Raw genomic sequence first — 19928 nt, forward strand, 5'->3', positions numbered from 1 at the left:
CTAGGTGTTCAGATTGTTGCTGGATCTGGAGGTCTATATAATTAATCCAAGATCATGATGTCAAAGAGGGCCTGGTTCTCAAATTGGAGTCATTCTGGCTTATATCATTGCATAAATTCATTAGGACAATTAATGTCTCTCCTATCCTTTGCTATTTTTTCTGTTTGCTTTTGCAGACATGCACATCTTGAAAAGTAGAAAGTGTCTCAAACGTTAAAATCCATTTAAGTTAAGTGTAATTGTGCCATTATAGTGCACTGGCTTAATCACATCTCTTGTGACAAGGTCATGGCTCAGTTTACATTGGTAATTTAAAAGATTTGCAAATGAAACATAGCAACTGGTATTTGAAATAACTAATTGCTAGATTTAGGGATTACACAGAGACAGCTGGCCTAACTCCTGACTCAATAGGGCAGCAAATATGTGTCCTTCTTTACATTAACGGTACAGTTTAACCCCATTATTCAAAATGGCTTGGGGTCCTTAAATTCAAAAGTGTTTGATTGAGGTTAGACAATTCAATTCAACTATTTCATTCATACTACATTGGAGTGTAAAGGTAATGGGACAAGTAAAACCCTCTGCATTAACCTTTATTAAATCATTAAGATCTTCTGTTCACACAAAGGATCTAAGACTAACTACTGTACTCTACAAACATCATCCTTTTCAACTGTCACCTGTCTTTATTTCGGAAGCAATAGGTTTGACAGAATAATTATATTATCTCACCCTTCAATTCTGATATAAAAGCCAGAATTTCTATACAATATCAGGTGATTGCCACCTGCTATGTCTTGTCTTAAAAAGTGAAAAAAGTGAAAAAAAAATGTGTATATAAAAGATGGAATGAGCATTCAGCTAGTATTAAAGACTGTCAGCCCAAGTACCAACCAACAGACAGGATCTGTCAGTACCTGATAGACAGGCCCATTACAAGCAACACTGTATCATTATGAAGTGTTAGAACTGGACGATTTGCCACTATGTTTTTCCAAAGCCAAGCCATAAACTATAACACATTTTATGAATGCATTAAAAGCATGCACAAGGCACTTTTTGGTCAGGTTAGGGTTGGTCAAGCCACTGGCATGGTTAGGGTTAGAATCAAGGCAAGGGTTAATTTTCCACCAAATAAGTGGAAAATTGTACACTCCAAACTGTCTAGCATTATAACACAGTGTTGTGTTTTTAAGAGCACTGCCACTCCTTCCCCTTCTTAAATGAAATATGTTTAATTATGATTTATTCTTTCGGATTGGAAGCTAGGCAGAGACAAACCTAATTCAGTTTGGCAGTTAATTGTACTTTGCAGTATGCTGCTGTTGTTTTTGCTGAATAAGCTAAGACAGGGCTGGGCAGGGCTATGTTCAAATGTGTTTTTGTCCAGTGAACCATCTTTAATATATTCTGTCTTCCTCACCTTCACAATACTTAAGTAAAAGTACGTCGGAGAAATAAAAACACATTAGAGAAAGAAGTTCAAATTAAATATTTGTATTATTGTGTAGTTTGAGTTTGGAATCTTATCTGGAGTTCTAGTTTGAAGGAATCTACTGCTGTCATATGACAACATTTTGAGTGTGGGTAACTACCAATCTACTCTGGCAGCTTGCTGTCAACGCTCAGGTGCTGCTCCGGTGAGATAACTCTGAATGAGTGGAGTGGAAGGATCATTTGAATCAAAATGCTTTGTATTGACATACCTTTCTCAGGTTTAATATGTCTCTGTTGTGTCCTTGGATTGGATTTGACTCAAACCTTTATTTTAAAATCCATTGTTGAAGCCTCTGAAGAATGAGGTGTTACTTCTTGGAAACATAAAGCATATCATTCTGTCTTACATTACAAAATAATATGTCAGGTACTCTTTATTCGAAGTTACAGATAGTGCGAGGGGACATTTTGACTACAGCGCACACACACTCACACACAAAGATACAATAACAACTGAGGACTGTTGCTTTCAGCATGTCAAACTCATGTACATCATCATCCCACCATGTACAGTGCCGTCCACAATTATTGGCACCCATGGTAAAGATGATTAAAAAAGGTTATACAAAATGCACCTTTTGGTAAATCTCCAACAGTGATCCTTGGGGATTTTTGGGGTCCTCATTTTGGCATGTTTGTAACAGTTCCAGTTGTTTTGAACTTTTAAGTATTTCTTTAAAGGGCAATGTACTATGCAGTTTTAATTGATGATTTACTTCTATGATTCTATCCTGCAGGTGATGTGTGCAGTTAATCATTGAGAGAAAACGACAATAGACCCAAGTGCGCCTCTGTTCCGTCTCATCATATCCTGCTTCCTCTTGTCCCCTGGCACGCGTCCACCTCCCTTTGGCCTTCCAGTGTGGCTTAGCTCGTGTCTTTGGGACTTTAACTTGGAGACCTCCACCCCACAGACCGCCAATGCTTACAAGGAACTGCCTGCTGCTGTTCCTCTGGTTTCTCATCGACAAAGGCTCCCTGTCTCCGGTGCGCCCGCCTACCCCACCTCTGACCAGGAGCAGGCTGGGGAGGGAGCATCCCAGGAGCCTGCTGGGCCCCCCCATGAGGAATGGGGCTGCGGGGTTTCAACGCGTCAAGAGGGGCTGGGTGTGGAACCAGTTCTTCGTGCTGGAGGAGTACATGGGGTCAGATCCACAGTACGTGGGCAAGGTGAGGAGTCAAACAGCTCTTGATTGTTTATAGTGCAGTGGGGAATTATAAATCACATGGTAAGCATGGAGGGAAATGACCAGCTAGCTAGGTGTAGTGAGAAAGAGAGAGTGTGGAGGGGAGGAAGGAAATAGGATGGTTAGTGATAGAAGGAGCAGTGTGTTTAAATCAACATGCAGCTATATAATCAATTTTACCCCTCAAGGTAGGTCTTGCCATTTTAATCTCTTAATGGTCTGGGGTTGTTAAATACTGCACTTCATCACTGTTATCACTGGGATATTAGTGGTTGGAGTCGTATGAGGAATAGATCAATATATTTTTTGGACCATTGCCATCGTGTGGATGTTAGACTTACATATTCATTGGCAGCCACGCATAACTTTCTAGTGGTGTGGTAAAAGGATCAATGACCTGGTTGGAATACATTTAAAATGTCTCTTGTAAACCTGTCAGGACAACACATTTATGAGCGCGACGGAATGCTGACAACAATAACACGAATGACATCATTTTGAATGAAACATGCTAACACGTCCTATCAAAGAAATGCATTTTTCTTTGATAGGACGTTTTTTCAATTGGGATAGAGAAAGTGTATAATATAATGACAGGTAATGTATAGGGGAGGACATGCAGAAAATTCCTCGAAATGAAATAGAAACCATGCCCCTATAGTAAGGCCTTAGATTATGTGGTACTCACTGTTAACCAGTGAGCCATCAGAGCACCTGTATTTGATCTATACTAAACCCACATTACTTCTGGTCTGGGTTGAAGACATTGTTGACAAAACTGTAGGGTTTTAGGGCTGAAGTTGTAATTTGGCACTCTTGGATTACATAGGATAATGTAGTTAGTCTGATTTACTGCCCCAGCACCACTGCAATCAGCCCTGACACGATGCAACTGTTTGCAGAAGCTTCAAAGGCTAAAAGCACATAGACGGAGAGGTACCGTCTGCATTACTGCAAAATCACTTAATCCCCAGGCTGCTCTACCGCTTCAAAGTAATTGACTGATTCTCAACCATATAAAAAGCATTTGGAGATAAGATCCATGGCCCTTATTTAAGACAATGTTGAGGAGTACAGTATACTGCTGCTTAAAATAAATACAGTCTGACACAATAAAAGTTAAACAGCTACAGTAATAGTTGGACTGTTATGGAATGGCTCTATGTTAATCCAGCTACTACAATCAGGCTCAGTCATGGACATCTGTAAATGATAGCAGTTTGGTTTCCAATGTACTGGAAGAAACTGTAATGAGGGGCTGTTTCGTGGAATGAATGCCTTCAATACATCAACATGTAATAGCAGCAATTCATTCACAACAGAGCATCAACATAATTATCCTTCATTAATTGGAGAATAGTGTTGTGTGTGACAGACAATGGGGGTCTTTTATAATGCAAATAGTAAATAGGGCACATTTTAATCTCAGTTGCTCTCCAGACAGTACACTGTAACCTACAGAAAATACAACCCCAATACAGCCCTCATATTCTTAGACTGAAAATCACACAATGAATAATAATTGTTTCCCCTCATTAGCGAGCAGTTTAAAGAGGAATGCTAGGAGATGGTACATTACTGTATCCAGAGTAGTGAGAACTATCGACCAGGTCTTCACGGTGCTTTCTACCCTGTGTCTACCATCAGATGACAGGGTCAACAAGCAGTCTGGAAAATCTGCTTTGTGTTAATGATTAGAAGTTTTTTGTGTCAATTCAAGTTCTTTAAAGGCCTCTGGCTTAGATCCCTGCTGTGTTAGCAATGATTGCATGTTGTGAGCATGCTCTTTAAATGGAGGGAGGAAGGAAATACTCTAAGATGCCCACAAATGACAGGAAATCTGCTAAATGACTAAATGAAATAGCCCTTTTACAATCATGAGAATCCAAGATCATGTATTATATTAGCCATACTTTCAGTATCCATATCGAATCTTGTCCAGAACATAGATAATGTGAGCTCCCCATTTTTGACTAAAAGGCTTGGATTTGCTGCATCAAAATAGTATGTTTATCAATTACAACATGTAAAAAATACAGAGGAATGCTGAAAGGAATAATGTGAATGTATAAGCACTTCTTCAGGCTCCCTCATGGACTGCTTGTCTGTTTTGGCTTAATGAATGCAAGCAAAGCAGTGTTTGTTTTGTTCTGTGACTCAACAGAGGAGGAAAAGGCTTTGTCTGCATTTTTTCTTATCAGAGCGTCATAGGAATAAACACACAAGAAAAATATTTCATTTAGTCTTTGGTAGGTATAAATACATATCATTTGGGGCATGACATTGTTTTTACATTGTTCTAAATAACATCAACATGTTAATGTTTCATTTATTGCTGAATTGTAAATTAGAGAAAAAAAATGTTTTACTAAAAGAAAAGTTTGAGAACAGTTTCTTTTACAGCACCTTATAAAAACTCCATTATGCTGTATGTATGCACTCTGCACAGAAAGTGTTCTATCATGAATGTTTAATGATTCAAAAATAACTGTCTTTGACACCTTCGGTTTACACTAGGTACAAACCTCTCGCAAAAACCCTTCCCAAAGCCTTCAATAACAAAAGAAATGCACTACAGAAAATCCATTATTTACCATTTATTACAAGGAAATTAAAGTTCAAGGAACATTTGGGTGAGAGTGTAACTTGCCTCCACACAAATATTCTACTGGTTCCCTTGCCGAGCGATGGTTATCTGCAAGAAAAACTGCTATCAGTTTGTGCACCAATAAATAAAACCTAGCTCCCTTCTCTCAATCACTATTAAATCAGGGGTCAGATGGCTGAGCGGTTAGGGAGTCGGGCTAGTAATCAGAAGGTTGTTGGTTCAATTTCTGGCCATGCCAAATGACGTTGTGTCCTTGGGCAAGGCAAGGCAAGGCCTCGGGGAGAATGTCCCTGTACTTACTGTAAGTCGCTCTGGATAAGAGCGTCTGCTAAATGACTAAATGTAAATCCCAGCTGAGTTCAGCATTTACTCTCCACCATCGTTCTCTGCCTGTTCCATCATGGAATGCACCACAGATAATAATAATAATAATAATAAATGACTGTCTGAGACAAAAGTTTAGAATTGCTTTGTGCTTTGCTTGGTGTGGTAGATAAACTCTACAACGTGAGCTGCAATGCAGAGCACGCAATTTTATCAATATTCTGTCTTTCGATGAGGGTATACTCATTTATTTGAACAATGTAGCTTAAATGTACACACAGAATAAAATATTCCCTCTCTTTTAAATAAAACTGCTTTGTTTTTGCATGTGTGAGTGAGTGAGTTAGAGGGGGCACAGGGGCATTACAGGGGGGAAACAGGAAGACAGTTAAGGGTTCTTCAGTTGATAGTGTGAACAACACAGACGGTCGTGTCCTCTAAGTGTTTCTTATCAGTTGTTTGAGGAGCATCTATGAGGTGTTGTTTATCTCCACTGAAAAGGGGTGTCCATTAAAACCCAAACAGTAAAAGTATTTGTTCAAATGCCACTGGTGCAAAAAGGGTTTTTAGTTTAAAATATGTCTTGGAAGGAATCCAAATATGATCACTTACAAAAATAAGTATATTCTAATAAAAATACAGTCTATTACAAATGATAAACTATCATCTGTCTTTGAGCAACAATAATATTGTTGTAACATTATTCACTAAACACCAATTCTCCTATATACGTATCTTGGCCAGAGGTCATTCTCCGGGGGACAGTGTACTAACACAGACCTAGTATGATGTGGAGCATGGATGTTGAAGTAAATCAATGGCTTCCACGAGAAGGAATGTGCTGTGTACAATACCTGTGATTTTAAGTAACACTGCAGTCCAACTCTACCCTACCATCCCCCAACGCCTATAGAAAAGGTTGCTCATTTGAATAAAAGTCAATAAAAGTATTTTGTGGGAAAGGGCAGCCTTGTTTCTGGAACAACTTGTTTACCCAGCTGTTTCCTGTGGCTGACAGGCGACGACCATTCCTCTTTTTATTGATGGCTCCTCCACAGAGTTCCCTCCAACATTGGGTCCAGATTTATTACCAGCGTTGGGTCTGCAATTTAATCTCTGGGTGAGAACCTTTCATTAGATCGTAAAAAGATTTTCAGCAAGACTTATGTCCTGATTGATCACCACGTCCCAACAAAGAGAAATCTCAATGCCTGACCCGAGTGAACTCAGGCCTTACTTGGGTTAGCTAACCACACTCACCCACAATGTCCATGGCATTGGTGTAGCAGCAATAGCTATAGTGAGCAACCTCTCATCCTTTGTTTGGTTGAATCTTCTGCCTACCCTTTAGCCGCTATAGTAATGGTCACCCTAGTAAAACACCTCATCAGTGCTCTTGATAGTCGGCAGTTACTGCAGAATCACAGGCTCCATAGCTTTAAACTGCCCTTGTCATTTCCATGGAGAGTACTGGCCACTGACATACAAGCTAATCAAGGTTACCACATGTAGACTCTCAGCAAAGTGTCTGACAATTATCCTGTTGATCTCCCAGTGAAGCGTAGCTAACAGACTCTGATGGTACAATGCAGCACACTGTTGCGAACAGACAACACATTACCATGCATGCCAGATGCATGTATGGACAGTATGATCATCATGTCTTTATACAGTACCAGTCAAAAGTTTGGACACATTTTCCCAACTTTTGACTGGTACTGTACATTTCAGTATACAGCTAATATACATGGTCTTAAACAACATGAGTGTTAATTCCATTTAACAACGGGTGCTAGGTTCTGAATCATGGAAATATGTTTGGAGGCAGGCTGAGTTGCCATAATGAATGTTGATTAGGGTCCAAATGGTATAATAGCATACTCATAACAGTCATCAAAAAAAGTATTTCATATCATTCCAGTTATTGGCAAAAAAATCCCATGCCAAAGTAAGTCATGGTTGCAGATGTGAAATAATTTAAATGGATTACTGTACCTAAAATTATGCATCCGGTTTGCCAGTAATTCCTTCGCTCATTAGTGCGTTTTAAGGAGCTGGAGGGATTTACAATTGTAATGTATGTTGATGATGAATATGGCACAATGCTGTGAAAATGGGAGATGAAATGAAAGATAATGATGTCATTTATCTGCACTGCCATTGTAATACTTTTTCATTTGTAGATATATTTTTTGTCTACCTTGATAATGGAGTTTTCACTTGAGTTGGCCCCTGAAACATATTTCAACATTGTTAATGTCCACATCAGTATCACTTACTGAGTGACTCAACATTTTCGATTTTGTCCCCCTATGAAGGACATTATAACTTGGATCCAGGGCAGAGAATGACATGCTGTAAAAACGGTATAGTTTTAACCATACTGTTTAATTAACTGTGATATGAAAAAAGCGGATCTTGTTATTGCACCAGCATCTGAGATCAATAGCCCTTATTCAAGGTAGGAAACCACAACTGAGTGAACTAACAATAACACCTAAAACTTGATAATAGGCAGATTACACAGAATTACCTTAAAACCTACTGCAAATGACAATCTGTTAATAATGGAATGCAATTAAATACATAACATGCTAATTACTTGAACTGCAGTAACCAACCATTCCCAAAATAAGACCTACATGAACATTTGTTTTGCACTTCTCTATAAGGATAGGAGGCGTAATTTTGTAGTCTGCAAGTTAATGAATGGGTAGCATACAATAGTTGTCAGAATACAATACAATGTCCAATTTTATGTCATAAAACCTATAATGATGCATTCACTCCCACTATATAAATATCTCTCATTTCCTAAAGCACACACTTTCTTTCACTAACACTTTTTCTCATGCACAGCTGCACGCAGACACATATTGTGACTCCCTCGCAAAACACAAACCATCACCACCCAAAACATGCACGCACTCACATAACGGACATATCGCATATCCTGTTATTCACACACATATTTCATTTTCAACATTTGCATATATTTTTCTAGCTATTCTTCAGTGTATAAATCTTTAGCTGCGCTCCCCTTCCTCCACCAAGATCTGTCACATGAGATGCTGTCCCAAATGCAATCTCTACATGAAACCCCCTTTATTCCAAGTTTCAGGATTCCAATTATAGCGTTTTCTACAGAGGTTGGTTACATTTACCTCTTTAATCACTCAAATTAATCAATATACGGGTCTACTGCATGACCAATGAGAGATCAGGCCCTGGAAATCCTATTGGCTTTTAGTCCCCCTGTGAACAGCTCCACAGAGGAGAAGAGACTCATATTCCTTTGATGTGGCCCCACAGAGTGTTAGCATAGAGCGCTAACATTCTATGTAAGCTAACACAAAAGTACAATGGTTTTGATGGAGAGATGCTTGTCTTTTATACTGCGCTTCGTCTTTTATTTGTTTAAGGAGATGTTTTGCTTTATACAGCATCACAATCAATCTGCGGTCAAGCTGTAGTTTAGGGTTTGAGATCATGTTTATTACAAAACATCAGTTCACGGTGCTCATCCATCCCAACAGTAATTGAACAGGTGTGTTGGACCATATTCATGCATCAGTGATGTTAGGATTGTGTTGGTCTGTGTACTTTCCTTTGTTTAGGCTTTTCAGAAACCCGAACTCTGAAATCCTCAAGTGTTGGTAAAGTATTTTCAATTTAGCCCATGAGCATATGCAATTTGTGACATCTGTCTCTCTCCTGTCTCGCAACTCTTTGTGTCTTTTATTATGCAAACCAAATTTCTGTTTGCTATTTTATATTTACATAATGATAACGCTAATGCTGTCATTTGGATGCAGCATGCACAGTCTTAGTTTGGTTGATTAATGTTTAAACCTAGTAACAAATGGTTCGAGGCAAGCCTCTGGTAGCTTTGTTCTGAATGAGTCTCCCCCAAAAAGAACATTTTATTATTTTCTTCTGAAATACTGTACCAGAAACAGACTTGAATACATGTACATTAAGTAATTTTGCCTCTAGTCTACGGGGCCCAGCGGGATATGTGGCACAGTTTAAGAAAAGGTATTCGTCTGCCCTTCCCATTAATGAATCTCTTTGTATAATTGATTACCATTGTTAATCTAATGGAATTTTTAATTAGTATCACACAACTTTTCACTTCTAATTAATGAGGTAATGTGCCTATTCTTTCTTGGTTTGTTTTTCTTTTTCATCTTTAATCGTGCAGTAATGTTATGAATCGATTGCTGGCAGATAAGGAGCCCAGTGTAGCTGGAATTGCATAAAGTAGTTGGTGTGTACTGAAAATATTATCTGCAACTGTATTTTCTCATTCAATTTCCCTCCTCTACTTTTCATTCAGTTGATAAACTGTGTCATAACAACTTTATAGTGTTTTGTTGAAAAGGACATATTGAACTGCGGCAGCCATGCTTCACTTAATGAAACACTGATCAATGATGTACAGTGGATGAATCAATGTGTCTTTCTGGGTTTGAGTGAACTCCACACAGTTGACAAGGGTTTTATGTGGCAAGCCTTTTACATTCCTTTGGAATAAATACAGTAGATAGATATTATGGATGTTTTACACTTTGACATGTCCTTGAGGTATCTTTAATTATAAAGAGACACTGCATAACAACACATTATTTTTACTTAGGGGACACTTCAACTATATCTCCATTGACAGCTTGAGTGTGTACACCTCTTTCTAGGTCTGTCTGTCAGACCAAAAGCTCTTGAGACAGCATAAGACATCTCCTCCCTGAACACCATCAAGCTGCATTAAGTCTGTTGCATACTTGAACCTTAACAGTGAAAATATGGGCAGATCTTCTCTGGGAACATTGCTTCCATGTCAACAGGTGTTTTGCCTGATGACGAGGAAGTGTTCCTCTAGAAACTGTTTCTAAAAGGCGAAGGGTTGATAGAGATAGAACTAGATCATGGAAGCGTTTTCTCAGGCTGAAGAAGGTGTTAGAAAAGTGTGGCTTAGAAAATAGACACTGTATCACTGAAGTCACCACTGAAGTCGATATTTGGGGCTTTTGAAGACAGTATAGTACAATGTGTGATGAATATGGTTGGTCTTTTGTAAGGAGAGTATATATGATTAAAACAAGGTATACAACTGATTATTCTGACCCATATGTAGCATGATTAATAAAGAGAAGAGATTTTTCCTTGACACTAGCTATTTTGGTTTTCTGTGTAGGTGCTTATCATTCAGTACCATCTGCTCTCCTGATGAACTGCTGTTGGAGAGCTCTTTACTGGTGTGCTCATTAAATCATTAGATGTGTCATTGTTTAGACTGAGCCTGTCTCTTCTCTTTCCTGTCTCATAGCTACACACTGACCTGGATAAGGGTGAAAGCGTGGTGAAGTATACTCTCTCGGGAGATGGGGCTGGCTCCATTTTCACCATTGACCAAACAACTGGGGACATCCATGCCTTAAGGAGTCTTGACAGGGAGGAGAAGCCTTACTACACGCTCCGCGCCCAAGCTGTCGATATCGACACAAACAGGCCCCTGGAGCCTGAGTCGGAGTTCGTAATCAAGGTCCAGGACATCAACGACAATGAGCCAAAGTTCCTGGAGGGTCCTTACACGGCAAGCGTCCCGGAGATGTCACCAGTTGGTGAGGAAGATACTGTACAGTCCAAGGCTTTGTTTGCATGTGCGCATTTGAGGAAATCAATGTACGTCTCTCCTAGTTCTGTCGGCGGGTGAGGGTGTGGGGGGGGGGGGGGGGGGGGGTACTTGTTAAGGTAGAATAAAACAAGACGGCAGAGAAGTGCAGTCCCGGCTACCCTAGGTAAAACAAGGAGATTTTGACATTGGAGCTAGCCGGTTGTACCTTGTGTGCCAGAATGCATTGCAGCAGCTTGTCTTTATGCAAACTCCCCCAGGGATAACAGATCAAGGTAATTCAGTGGGAGATTGGCTCCCCTTGATCTCAATGGCAGAGAAACCCCTGCATAGTGGAGAGCAAATCAGAGCTCCTCAGCGAGCTGGTACAAAAGAATGATAAAAAACATGAACAAAACCTGGTAAGCTGCATGGGCACTGCAGTCCATAACTCTGGGTTTGAACAATCTGCACAGTCCCTTTATGTCGGAATTTAAACATGACAGTCTATAGTCTGAATTGGGTTCCTGAACTGACAAAAGAGCTGTCTCAGTCTTTATGTTTCAAATAGAGATTGATGGATGTACAGCTACAGCGTAATTTGAAATAGAACTGATTCCTGCAAAAGAGAGATTGAGATTTTGTGCCTTATGATTCATAATTAATTATTCCATAGAGTAGTGTTTTGTGTTGATAAATGGTTCGGTGGTGCTCTGATAGAAGATGATATTAAATATTAAGAATCTCAGCTAATTACATTTATAAAATGAATACAAGTTAAACACTTCCTTCCCAGAAATAAGCACAAAACTTTCCATTATATTCAAGAGAAGGCAGACATCTCTACGACTGATCTCCAAAACTTGGCAACTCACACCAAAGCAATGGGGGATGAGCTGTCCCTTTAATATAAAATAATGTCATACAACTTGAAATATGGTTCAGAACTCTCTATACCTAGGAAAATTGATTTATAATTTTGAATTATTTGGTTACAGAATCTAAATCACCCAAATACATTCTTTACAAATATTCAACCAGCCATCTTTGTTCAGATAATATTGATTTACTGTTAAAATGAAACCACAGTAATAACCAAAGGACCAGGTTGGTCAAATGAGCTTGATTGTACCCAACTGGGGTTTGTGCTTTGTTAAGCAGGATTAACACTGTAATCTCTCTCACCTACCGTTTTAATACAATTGTTACCATCTGCCCACATTGTTAGAGTCAACAAGGGGATTATCATGATTCTGCAATGGCAATTAGTTTGTACTGTACAGTAGGTTTTCCTTGTCCTACTGTATTCATATGGCCAGCGCATACACAGTGTAACGATGGGTTAACCTTTTGTAATCTGGCTCAAATGGCTTTTACTTAACTAAAGCATAAGAAGTGTGCTTGCTAAATTGGACTACACCATAAACGCTGCATCGGAGGTGGATTAAGACAAATATCTTCTTAGATTCAAGCTACTTTAAGGAGGACGAGCCTTTCTTCCAACAAGCCCAGTAATTACGAAGTTCCTGTTGTAGAATTTCTGGAAGTGCGCCATCTTGTTTCCATTCCTACTGTGGGTTTTTATTTGTCTAATGGTAGCAGAATTCTCTGAATTAATAGCCAAGGAGGCATTTCGCCTTTGATTTATGTTTCCCCTAAACATCCACTTAGTAAAACTAGCAATGCGTACCTCACATTTTGTAGCAGCTCAATAGTATTCCAAACACCTCCCTGGTCCAAACACATTCCTCGTCCTCTCTCTCCCTCGCTCTCTCACTCCCCCCATCCTCTCATGCACAGACCTCCAAATCAAGCTGACTGATGTTATGAATCCTAAATTCAAGTCATGAGCCATATTTCTGTTCTACAGGGTCCTACGTGACACAAGTGACAGCCACGGATGCAGACGACCCCACCTATGGGAACAGCGCAAGAGTTGTGTATAGCATCCTCCATGGCCAGCCGTACTTCTCTGTAGACCCCAAGTCAGGTAACAGAGATACCTCCATGTCATTGTTATAGTGTCGTGATGATTGAAGGTTTCTTATGAATAAATATTAACAACAGTGTTTTTTACTTCGGATGAGTATCAAATGTGCTGTAGAGAATCCCATAAGATATACTTTGTACTGTTTGTGTTGCATCCCAACGTATTAACATGGCCAACCTCAATTGTTTCATACTGTCAATCCTGCAATGATGAAGAGATATGTTGATGTGATCACAGGCTACCTAGGGCAATGGATTCAAAACGGGTACATTTTTTGTCCTTGTGAAAACAAACTACATCATAGACTGGCCCAAAATAAACGAGTGAATGCAACAGATAACAGAAGGCTCAATTTTCCAAAGACTGGGATAAGGAATATCAAATTTCTGCATGTAATTGGGCCAAGGTCGGTTTCTGCACGGCAGCGTGCAATGATATTGCTTATGTAGTAGTCTAATCAAATCCAATATGGGTGCAGTAGTACACATTGCTTTGTCAACTGTGAAAATTTAAATTGTAAATCATAAGCCATTTATGCTGACTTTGTGCAGTCCTGGTATCTGGCTGCAGCATAATGGGAGGACAGAATCACTACTGTGGTTCAAATCCAGTAGATATGTTTCTTAAGCTGATAAAAACTCTGAAGGTTCTCTTAGATGGTCAAAGAGAGCGGACCACAGACAAGTTAGATGCACTGACACCGAGGGAGCTCAACGCGTACGATGATAACACAGTTCAAAGTGTGTAAAAATAGTTTCATCTCTGTCACACGGAGACGAACAGTAGAATCCATCAAAGATTATGCTCCACCACCCAGAGATTCACCAAACACACACTGAGACTATTTCAGACTGATGGGAGGAAAAATCAAACTGTTAAAACAAATGTTTGCCCTGCTGGTGCCTGGCACTCCAGCGTAACAGATACACATCATCGAGACAAACAAACACTTCGGGGAGAAAAGAAGGGGGCGAATGAGATGGGGGAATGCAAGTCTTAACCAACCTGCTCTTCACTGCGTTGTCTCCGTTAGGAAGGCAACATAAGGCACGACACGGCAAAATAACATAGGTTTGATTTCATACTCACAGATGTGAGCATTCTGGGTGTAAGGGATCAAATATGAAATTCTTTACAAATAATAGTGTACGAGCAAGGAGTGAACGTACTGAAACTCTGGGCCCTTTTTATAAAATCGCCAAGCCCCTCATTGACCCTACTATTACTCCGCTCTATCTGGACTCGGATCTCAAGGTCTCAGATCCTCAGGTGAATCATTACACCTGCACTAAAGTTAGGTATTGAATGTCAAGTGTTTCCAGTTTGTGAAATGACCCCTATTTCAGACTCGGCTTGAGTTCCATTAATGTGCGTCTTAGAGCAGGGTCTTTCTAAGTGGGCTTCTCACAGGCAGGTAATCTGTACATTTGAACTCCCTAGCAGGAAGTGAAGAATCAGGCAGGACATTAACGCTCACCTTTTACCTGGTCTATTATCTTGTTCTCCCATACCTGGTTGAACTGGGCCACCTATAGGAGTAATAAGGACAGCCTTGCCCAACATGGACCGAGAGGTGAAGGAGCAGTACCAGGTTCTCATTCAAGCCAAGGACATGGGGGGGCAACTGGGGGGTCTGGCTGGGACCGCCACCATCAACATCACCCTCAGCGACGTCAACGACAACCCGCCAAGGTTTTCCAAAAGTAAGACCTCATTGCATTGTTTTTATGTTTATACTCCTCGCCAACAGACCATGATTGTGTGTATGGAAGATGTTGAGAGATTATTGCTTTCGATGGCACCCTATGGTACTCTTGTGAAATAAATGAGTACATTGTGCAGTCTTATGTTAGCAAACAACCATTACATAATTAGAGGAGGGCAGAATGGATTCATCATGGCCAGAATATAATTGGCTCTGATTACTTGTATTATCCATTGTTATGTGCACAGACCTGTTTATGTGAATGATAGTTATTTGCTTCAAGTAAACAAACAAATGTAAACAAGCCATTCTAAACTGTAGGAGGCCAATTGTGTAATGTTCTGGCCTTATTGAAATGGATACAATGATGTAGCTAGCATTTTTGGTTTGGTAGTGGGGGCTGACCTAAGAGAAGTAGGTTGTGCAGTACAGTCTAATATGTATTTGTTAATGCCAGAGAAGAAAGTGAGTAGTATTGTACTCATTGTACCATGTACCTCAAGATGTTATTTCACTACTGCAAATATCTTTATCAATATGTTAGGACATTCTTTGAGAATGAGAGAAATTTCAACAGTGACATGACATTCAAGAGGGAAAAGATATGTTATTCAACAGCAGTAGCAAAAGCAATAGTTCTAGATCATTGCTCGTTCTCTTATAAGCTATTGGGATGCCATTGAGAGATCCCTGCTTAGAATGTAAATACAGGCAGTCAAGCAGCGAGAAATGATATTTCCATAATGCTGTCACAGCACAGGGGTCCAGGCCAAGGATGGTGTCTTCTCCCTGTCGCTTCAAATGTCCGCCCTCTACCATTCAGGTTCCCTACACTCTTTGCAACTCTCCCTCAGCTCTCTTTCTATCACTCTCATGCACATACGTATTCTCCCCTTTCCCCTTTGTGTGTTCAAACTAATGAACGGTTCCGTGATTAATGTACAGTGTTCTGTGATACCAAACATACAATGCCCCCTAGAAAAAGTAGACATACTTTGACGATGAACTAAGTGTGTGTGGTTTTGTGCCAGGTTTCTATCACCTGAAAGTTCCAGAGTCGTCATCGGTCAGCTCGACTATCGGAAGAATAAAAGCTCATGACTTGGACATCGGCAAGAATGCCAAAGTGGAGTACAACATCGTCCCTGGCGACGGTGGAGCCATGTTTGACATCACCACTAATGAACACAACCAGGAAGGGATCATAATTCTCAAGAAGGTAGGATCTCCTAAGTAATTCATCCCAGCTCTGAGTGGTGCACTGCGGGTCGTTATCAGTGCAGTGTCTAGATAAGTGAATTAGCAACAGGATTAGAGGTCATTTTGGGTTGGTGGAATATTCATCATGTTGTTTGACACCTGAAACGTGTAAAGGGAACAACTGTCTTCGAATACAAGGGGATGTGGCTGATTGTAACTGTGAGTGAGTTTAGAGGGACAGTGGGTGACTGACATGCCTCCAGGATGCAGACAGGGGTGTACAGCGACTGGTTTTAGACAGTAATTGGACAGAACAGCATATTCATGACTTCAATGCCATATTCAGCCGAAATTGCTAGCTTTCCAAGTTTTAGCTTCTGCAATGTGTGCTCCATGATCCAGCAGTCCTGAGATTATTATTTATATCGTCTAATATTAGTTTTCAGCATGGGTGTGATCCATTATGGAGTTGAGTGCTGTATAAGAACTTTCCTAAGTGCCTTGGCTACACGCTGTACTGTATACTCTCACCAAGCCTGAGGTTCCATTTAAAAGGCCATATGGTCACTTAGCAAAATGGATAAATATGCCCAGGGCTTGTTTGACCTGTCAGAGTAGTCCTACTGGTACATGGTCACAACATATGCTTCCCTTCATCCTCTGAGCAGATCCATTTAATCTCTCTCCCACTATTAGCAGATATTTGAATGAAGCATCATAAAATGCCACAATGATGCCTAATGTGTTGGTATTTCATATTAGGACTTGATTGCAGTTCAAGACTTTTGCTTTTTAACATTTTATGTCTTGTCAGTACTTTGACCTCTTAAGCTCAGCAGAACTCAAACACCCAGCTATTCACCCCACGGCCCAACTAATATGTGTACTCATGTGATCATAGCCATTCATTCCCTGACACACTGAACTGTTGTGTTCTGAGTGTGACGTATAACAGTAAAAATAAAATGTAACAGCAAAGTTTGCATAATCTAACAGCAACAACATCTGGTATTGTTTTCAAAATTGGAAAGAGGAAAGATAAATGTCAAAGCAATAGATTTGCCTTTTACTGCACTCAGATGAGGTTTTTATTGGGTTAGATGGATTGTGTTATCCCCATGGAAGAATGGCTTCCCAACCTTGATTAAAAAGAGATCTATGACACATGGATGAGTAAAAACGGGTGGAATTAGCCCAGTCCTATCTCATACCTTTGTGTCAGAGATAAATATCTCCTTGGTGTGCCACCCAAACTAGTTTCCAAGAACAAACTGCTATTGATGCCGAAATTCCTCCTGAAGATTTGGAGAGCGATGAGCATTTGAGGGTCTCAAGTGGTGCAATGCACCATCTTCATCTGATGAAAAACATTTTTTTCATGTAAAAATGCACATTAGTGGCATAGCTTTCCATTTGAAAAGTTGTTGGTGTCTTTTGAATTTGTTCCAGTTACATGAGAAATACCTATTATTGGATCAAATTCAAAGGCAAAGTAGAATTCTGGATATGGTTTAGTTTTTCTTGTGTTCCCTATGTCTCTCAGGTCTGGTTTGATGACAATGACTGAATACAGCACTAGGGGAAATGGAATCTCTCATCTGGTTGTCTGCTTTATCAAATTGTGTCTCTCTAACTGGTACATTTTTAGCACATGCCCCAGCTGTAGAATAATACAAAGGTATGTGCACCTTTGATCTCCAAATACGCTGCAGAGTAAATGTTTGATTTTGTGTCTTCAGTGTATGTGTATGTGCTTTCCATGTGTGTGTGTTTGTGTGTGTGCTCGCGTGTGTGTGTGGATATGTGCCTTCAGACAGTGTGTGTGTGCATGGGTTTGTACACAGGCACTGATGATGACAGTAGCATTGCCATAGATCATCCTCAACACTGACCTTCTTATTGTAAATAATGGGATTAGAAAAACGTGACAGGGACAGATTATCATGTAAATGAGGACATTTATTTGTTTATCGTAAATACTCTAGATGGATGGCCCAGGAAGCCTGTCCCCTCCATTGTTTTACCTCAGCGTTTGATCCACCGCCACAGAAACAATGAACCATTGTGATGTATCGCCTCACTGGGAGGCTGTACAGCACAAAGCCACAGTGGAGGGGACACATTGTTGTAAGGAACCACTCCAGGTGGGTCCCCTACCCCTTCCCCAAACACACACACACACACACAGTGTAATTTGCTAAACGACATGTTCTTCGACCCATGTCTGAGGGGCAACCGAAGAGGGAAAGAGAAAGAAAAGAGCAAACTATTGGGGTAGGGAAAGGGAGAGAGAGTGAGAGTGTGAAGGAAACATAAGGTGGAGGAGGGTGGAGATGGTCTTTATGGAGTTCCTGACCACTCAAGGCAAGTCCTGCCCACGGAATGTCTCACTAGAGAGTTCTGTGTAAATTGACCTAGTGTTTCCATTTCTCTCTTCTCCTCTCCCTCGCCTTCTGACCACACTGAACTGCAATAGGGACCAGTCCACTGGGGTGGCAGTACCTCCCCTGAGAGAGATTGAGAGATGGGCCTTAACCACCATGCCAATTTTGGCAGACCCCAAACCAGGGACTCAGCAAGGTTTGGTATATGATAAGAGGATCAGCCTTGGTAATGGGTTCAGGGGATAAACGTCTGTTCCCTGGTCTGCCGATACAAGAGTAGAAGAGGGTGGTGGGGGGGATTCCACTCTGTAAAATACAAGATTATGAGAGACAATAGACAAATCCACCGCAGGAATCCCAGTGAGGGATACACATACACACACAAAGCCTTGTGTGCATACAGTACACAAAACTTCAGAAAGGATTCACAAACACACACACACTCACACACATACACACACTGGCACACAAGAATACCAAAGACAAAATGAGCGACAGGAGTGGGGGAAAAAAAAGGCTGCATAAATGACATATCCTGGGGTAGTGCTAGTAAGAGGCTTTTTGTCAGATTTAATTTGTTTATGTGTATTTGTCTGCTTGCGTTTCCATCCATCCTTCTTTGAGCATAGACAAGTTGGCTGGGCCACGGATATACATAATTGAAATGTGCTGAGCCAAAAGGAACAGCATTGTTTAACGGCAACATGTGTGGCATAAGCCTTGCTGGCTTGAATCCAGAACATCTATTTAAACACAGGAGTCTGATGTCTGTTCTCTATAAACACTGTATATCCTAATCCAACCACAAAGAAAGCACTAGTGTCAGTTTCAGTGGTCATGATTCAATGTGTAGCTCTCCCAAAATTCCTTTTAGGGTAACAGTAAGGATTTGATAAGCTAAAACACTTGGTACTGGGTGTGGTCAGCGTCTAAGGAGTACACTTTTTCGCAATTGCATTTTCTCCAACTCTGCCCCAATTTGACTTTTTCAAAGTCATACCACTGACAATGTCCTGCCAGTAGTCTTTTTCATCCCCTGCGCCATCAATTAAGCTTTTAATTATTTTTTGTCAAAGCCAGACACTGTCAGCATTTTAATTCTACTATCAGAAATGTCATTAGGAGGCTGTTTGAACACTAAATCATTTGAGAAACTCCAAACCATTAAAGCCTATTGGTCTAGATGAGTTACTACTATGCTCTAAAAAGGTAATGGACAAATGACGCCATCGCTGAGAAAATTGCTCTACATCTTCAATGAGATGAGGGCTAGTAAGGGAGTTCGCTCTCATTAAAACCAAAGAAGGGCAAGTTCAAATACTGGAGGACACAGTGCCCCCCATAGGGCACATCAGAAGTTATGTCGTGTTTCATCTAGGAACTGGCAGAAAGTGTCTGGCAAATAAATCACACAAGGTT

At 40.4% G+C, this 19928-nt stretch overlaps 1 protein-coding gene across 1 annotated transcript in view; it reads left to right on the plus strand.

Annotated features, from left to right (window-relative positions):
- The window catches only part of LOC134035194 (cadherin-12-like), a 61553-nt gene that overhangs the window by 24167 nt on the left and 17458 nt on the right, over window positions 1–19928 (plus strand). The window contains exons 2-6 of the mRNA XM_062480108.1: window positions 2238–2670; window positions 10946–11240; window positions 13101–13220; window positions 14756–14923; window positions 15957–16144. Of these exons, the coding sequence (XP_062336092.1) occupies window positions 2422–2670; window positions 10946–11240; window positions 13101–13220; window positions 14756–14923; window positions 15957–16144 (1020 nt within the window). The 5' untranslated portion in view covers window positions 2238–2421. The remainder of the gene's footprint in view (window positions 1–2237; window positions 2671–10945; window positions 11241–13100; window positions 13221–14755; window positions 14924–15956; window positions 16145–19928) is intronic.

Source organism: Osmerus eperlanus, chromosome 15, assembly GCF_963692335.1.
Source record: "Osmerus eperlanus chromosome 15, fOsmEpe2.1, whole genome shotgun sequence".
Classification (NCBI taxonomy): Eukaryota; Metazoa; Chordata; class Actinopteri; order Osmeriformes; family Osmeridae; genus Osmerus; species Osmerus eperlanus.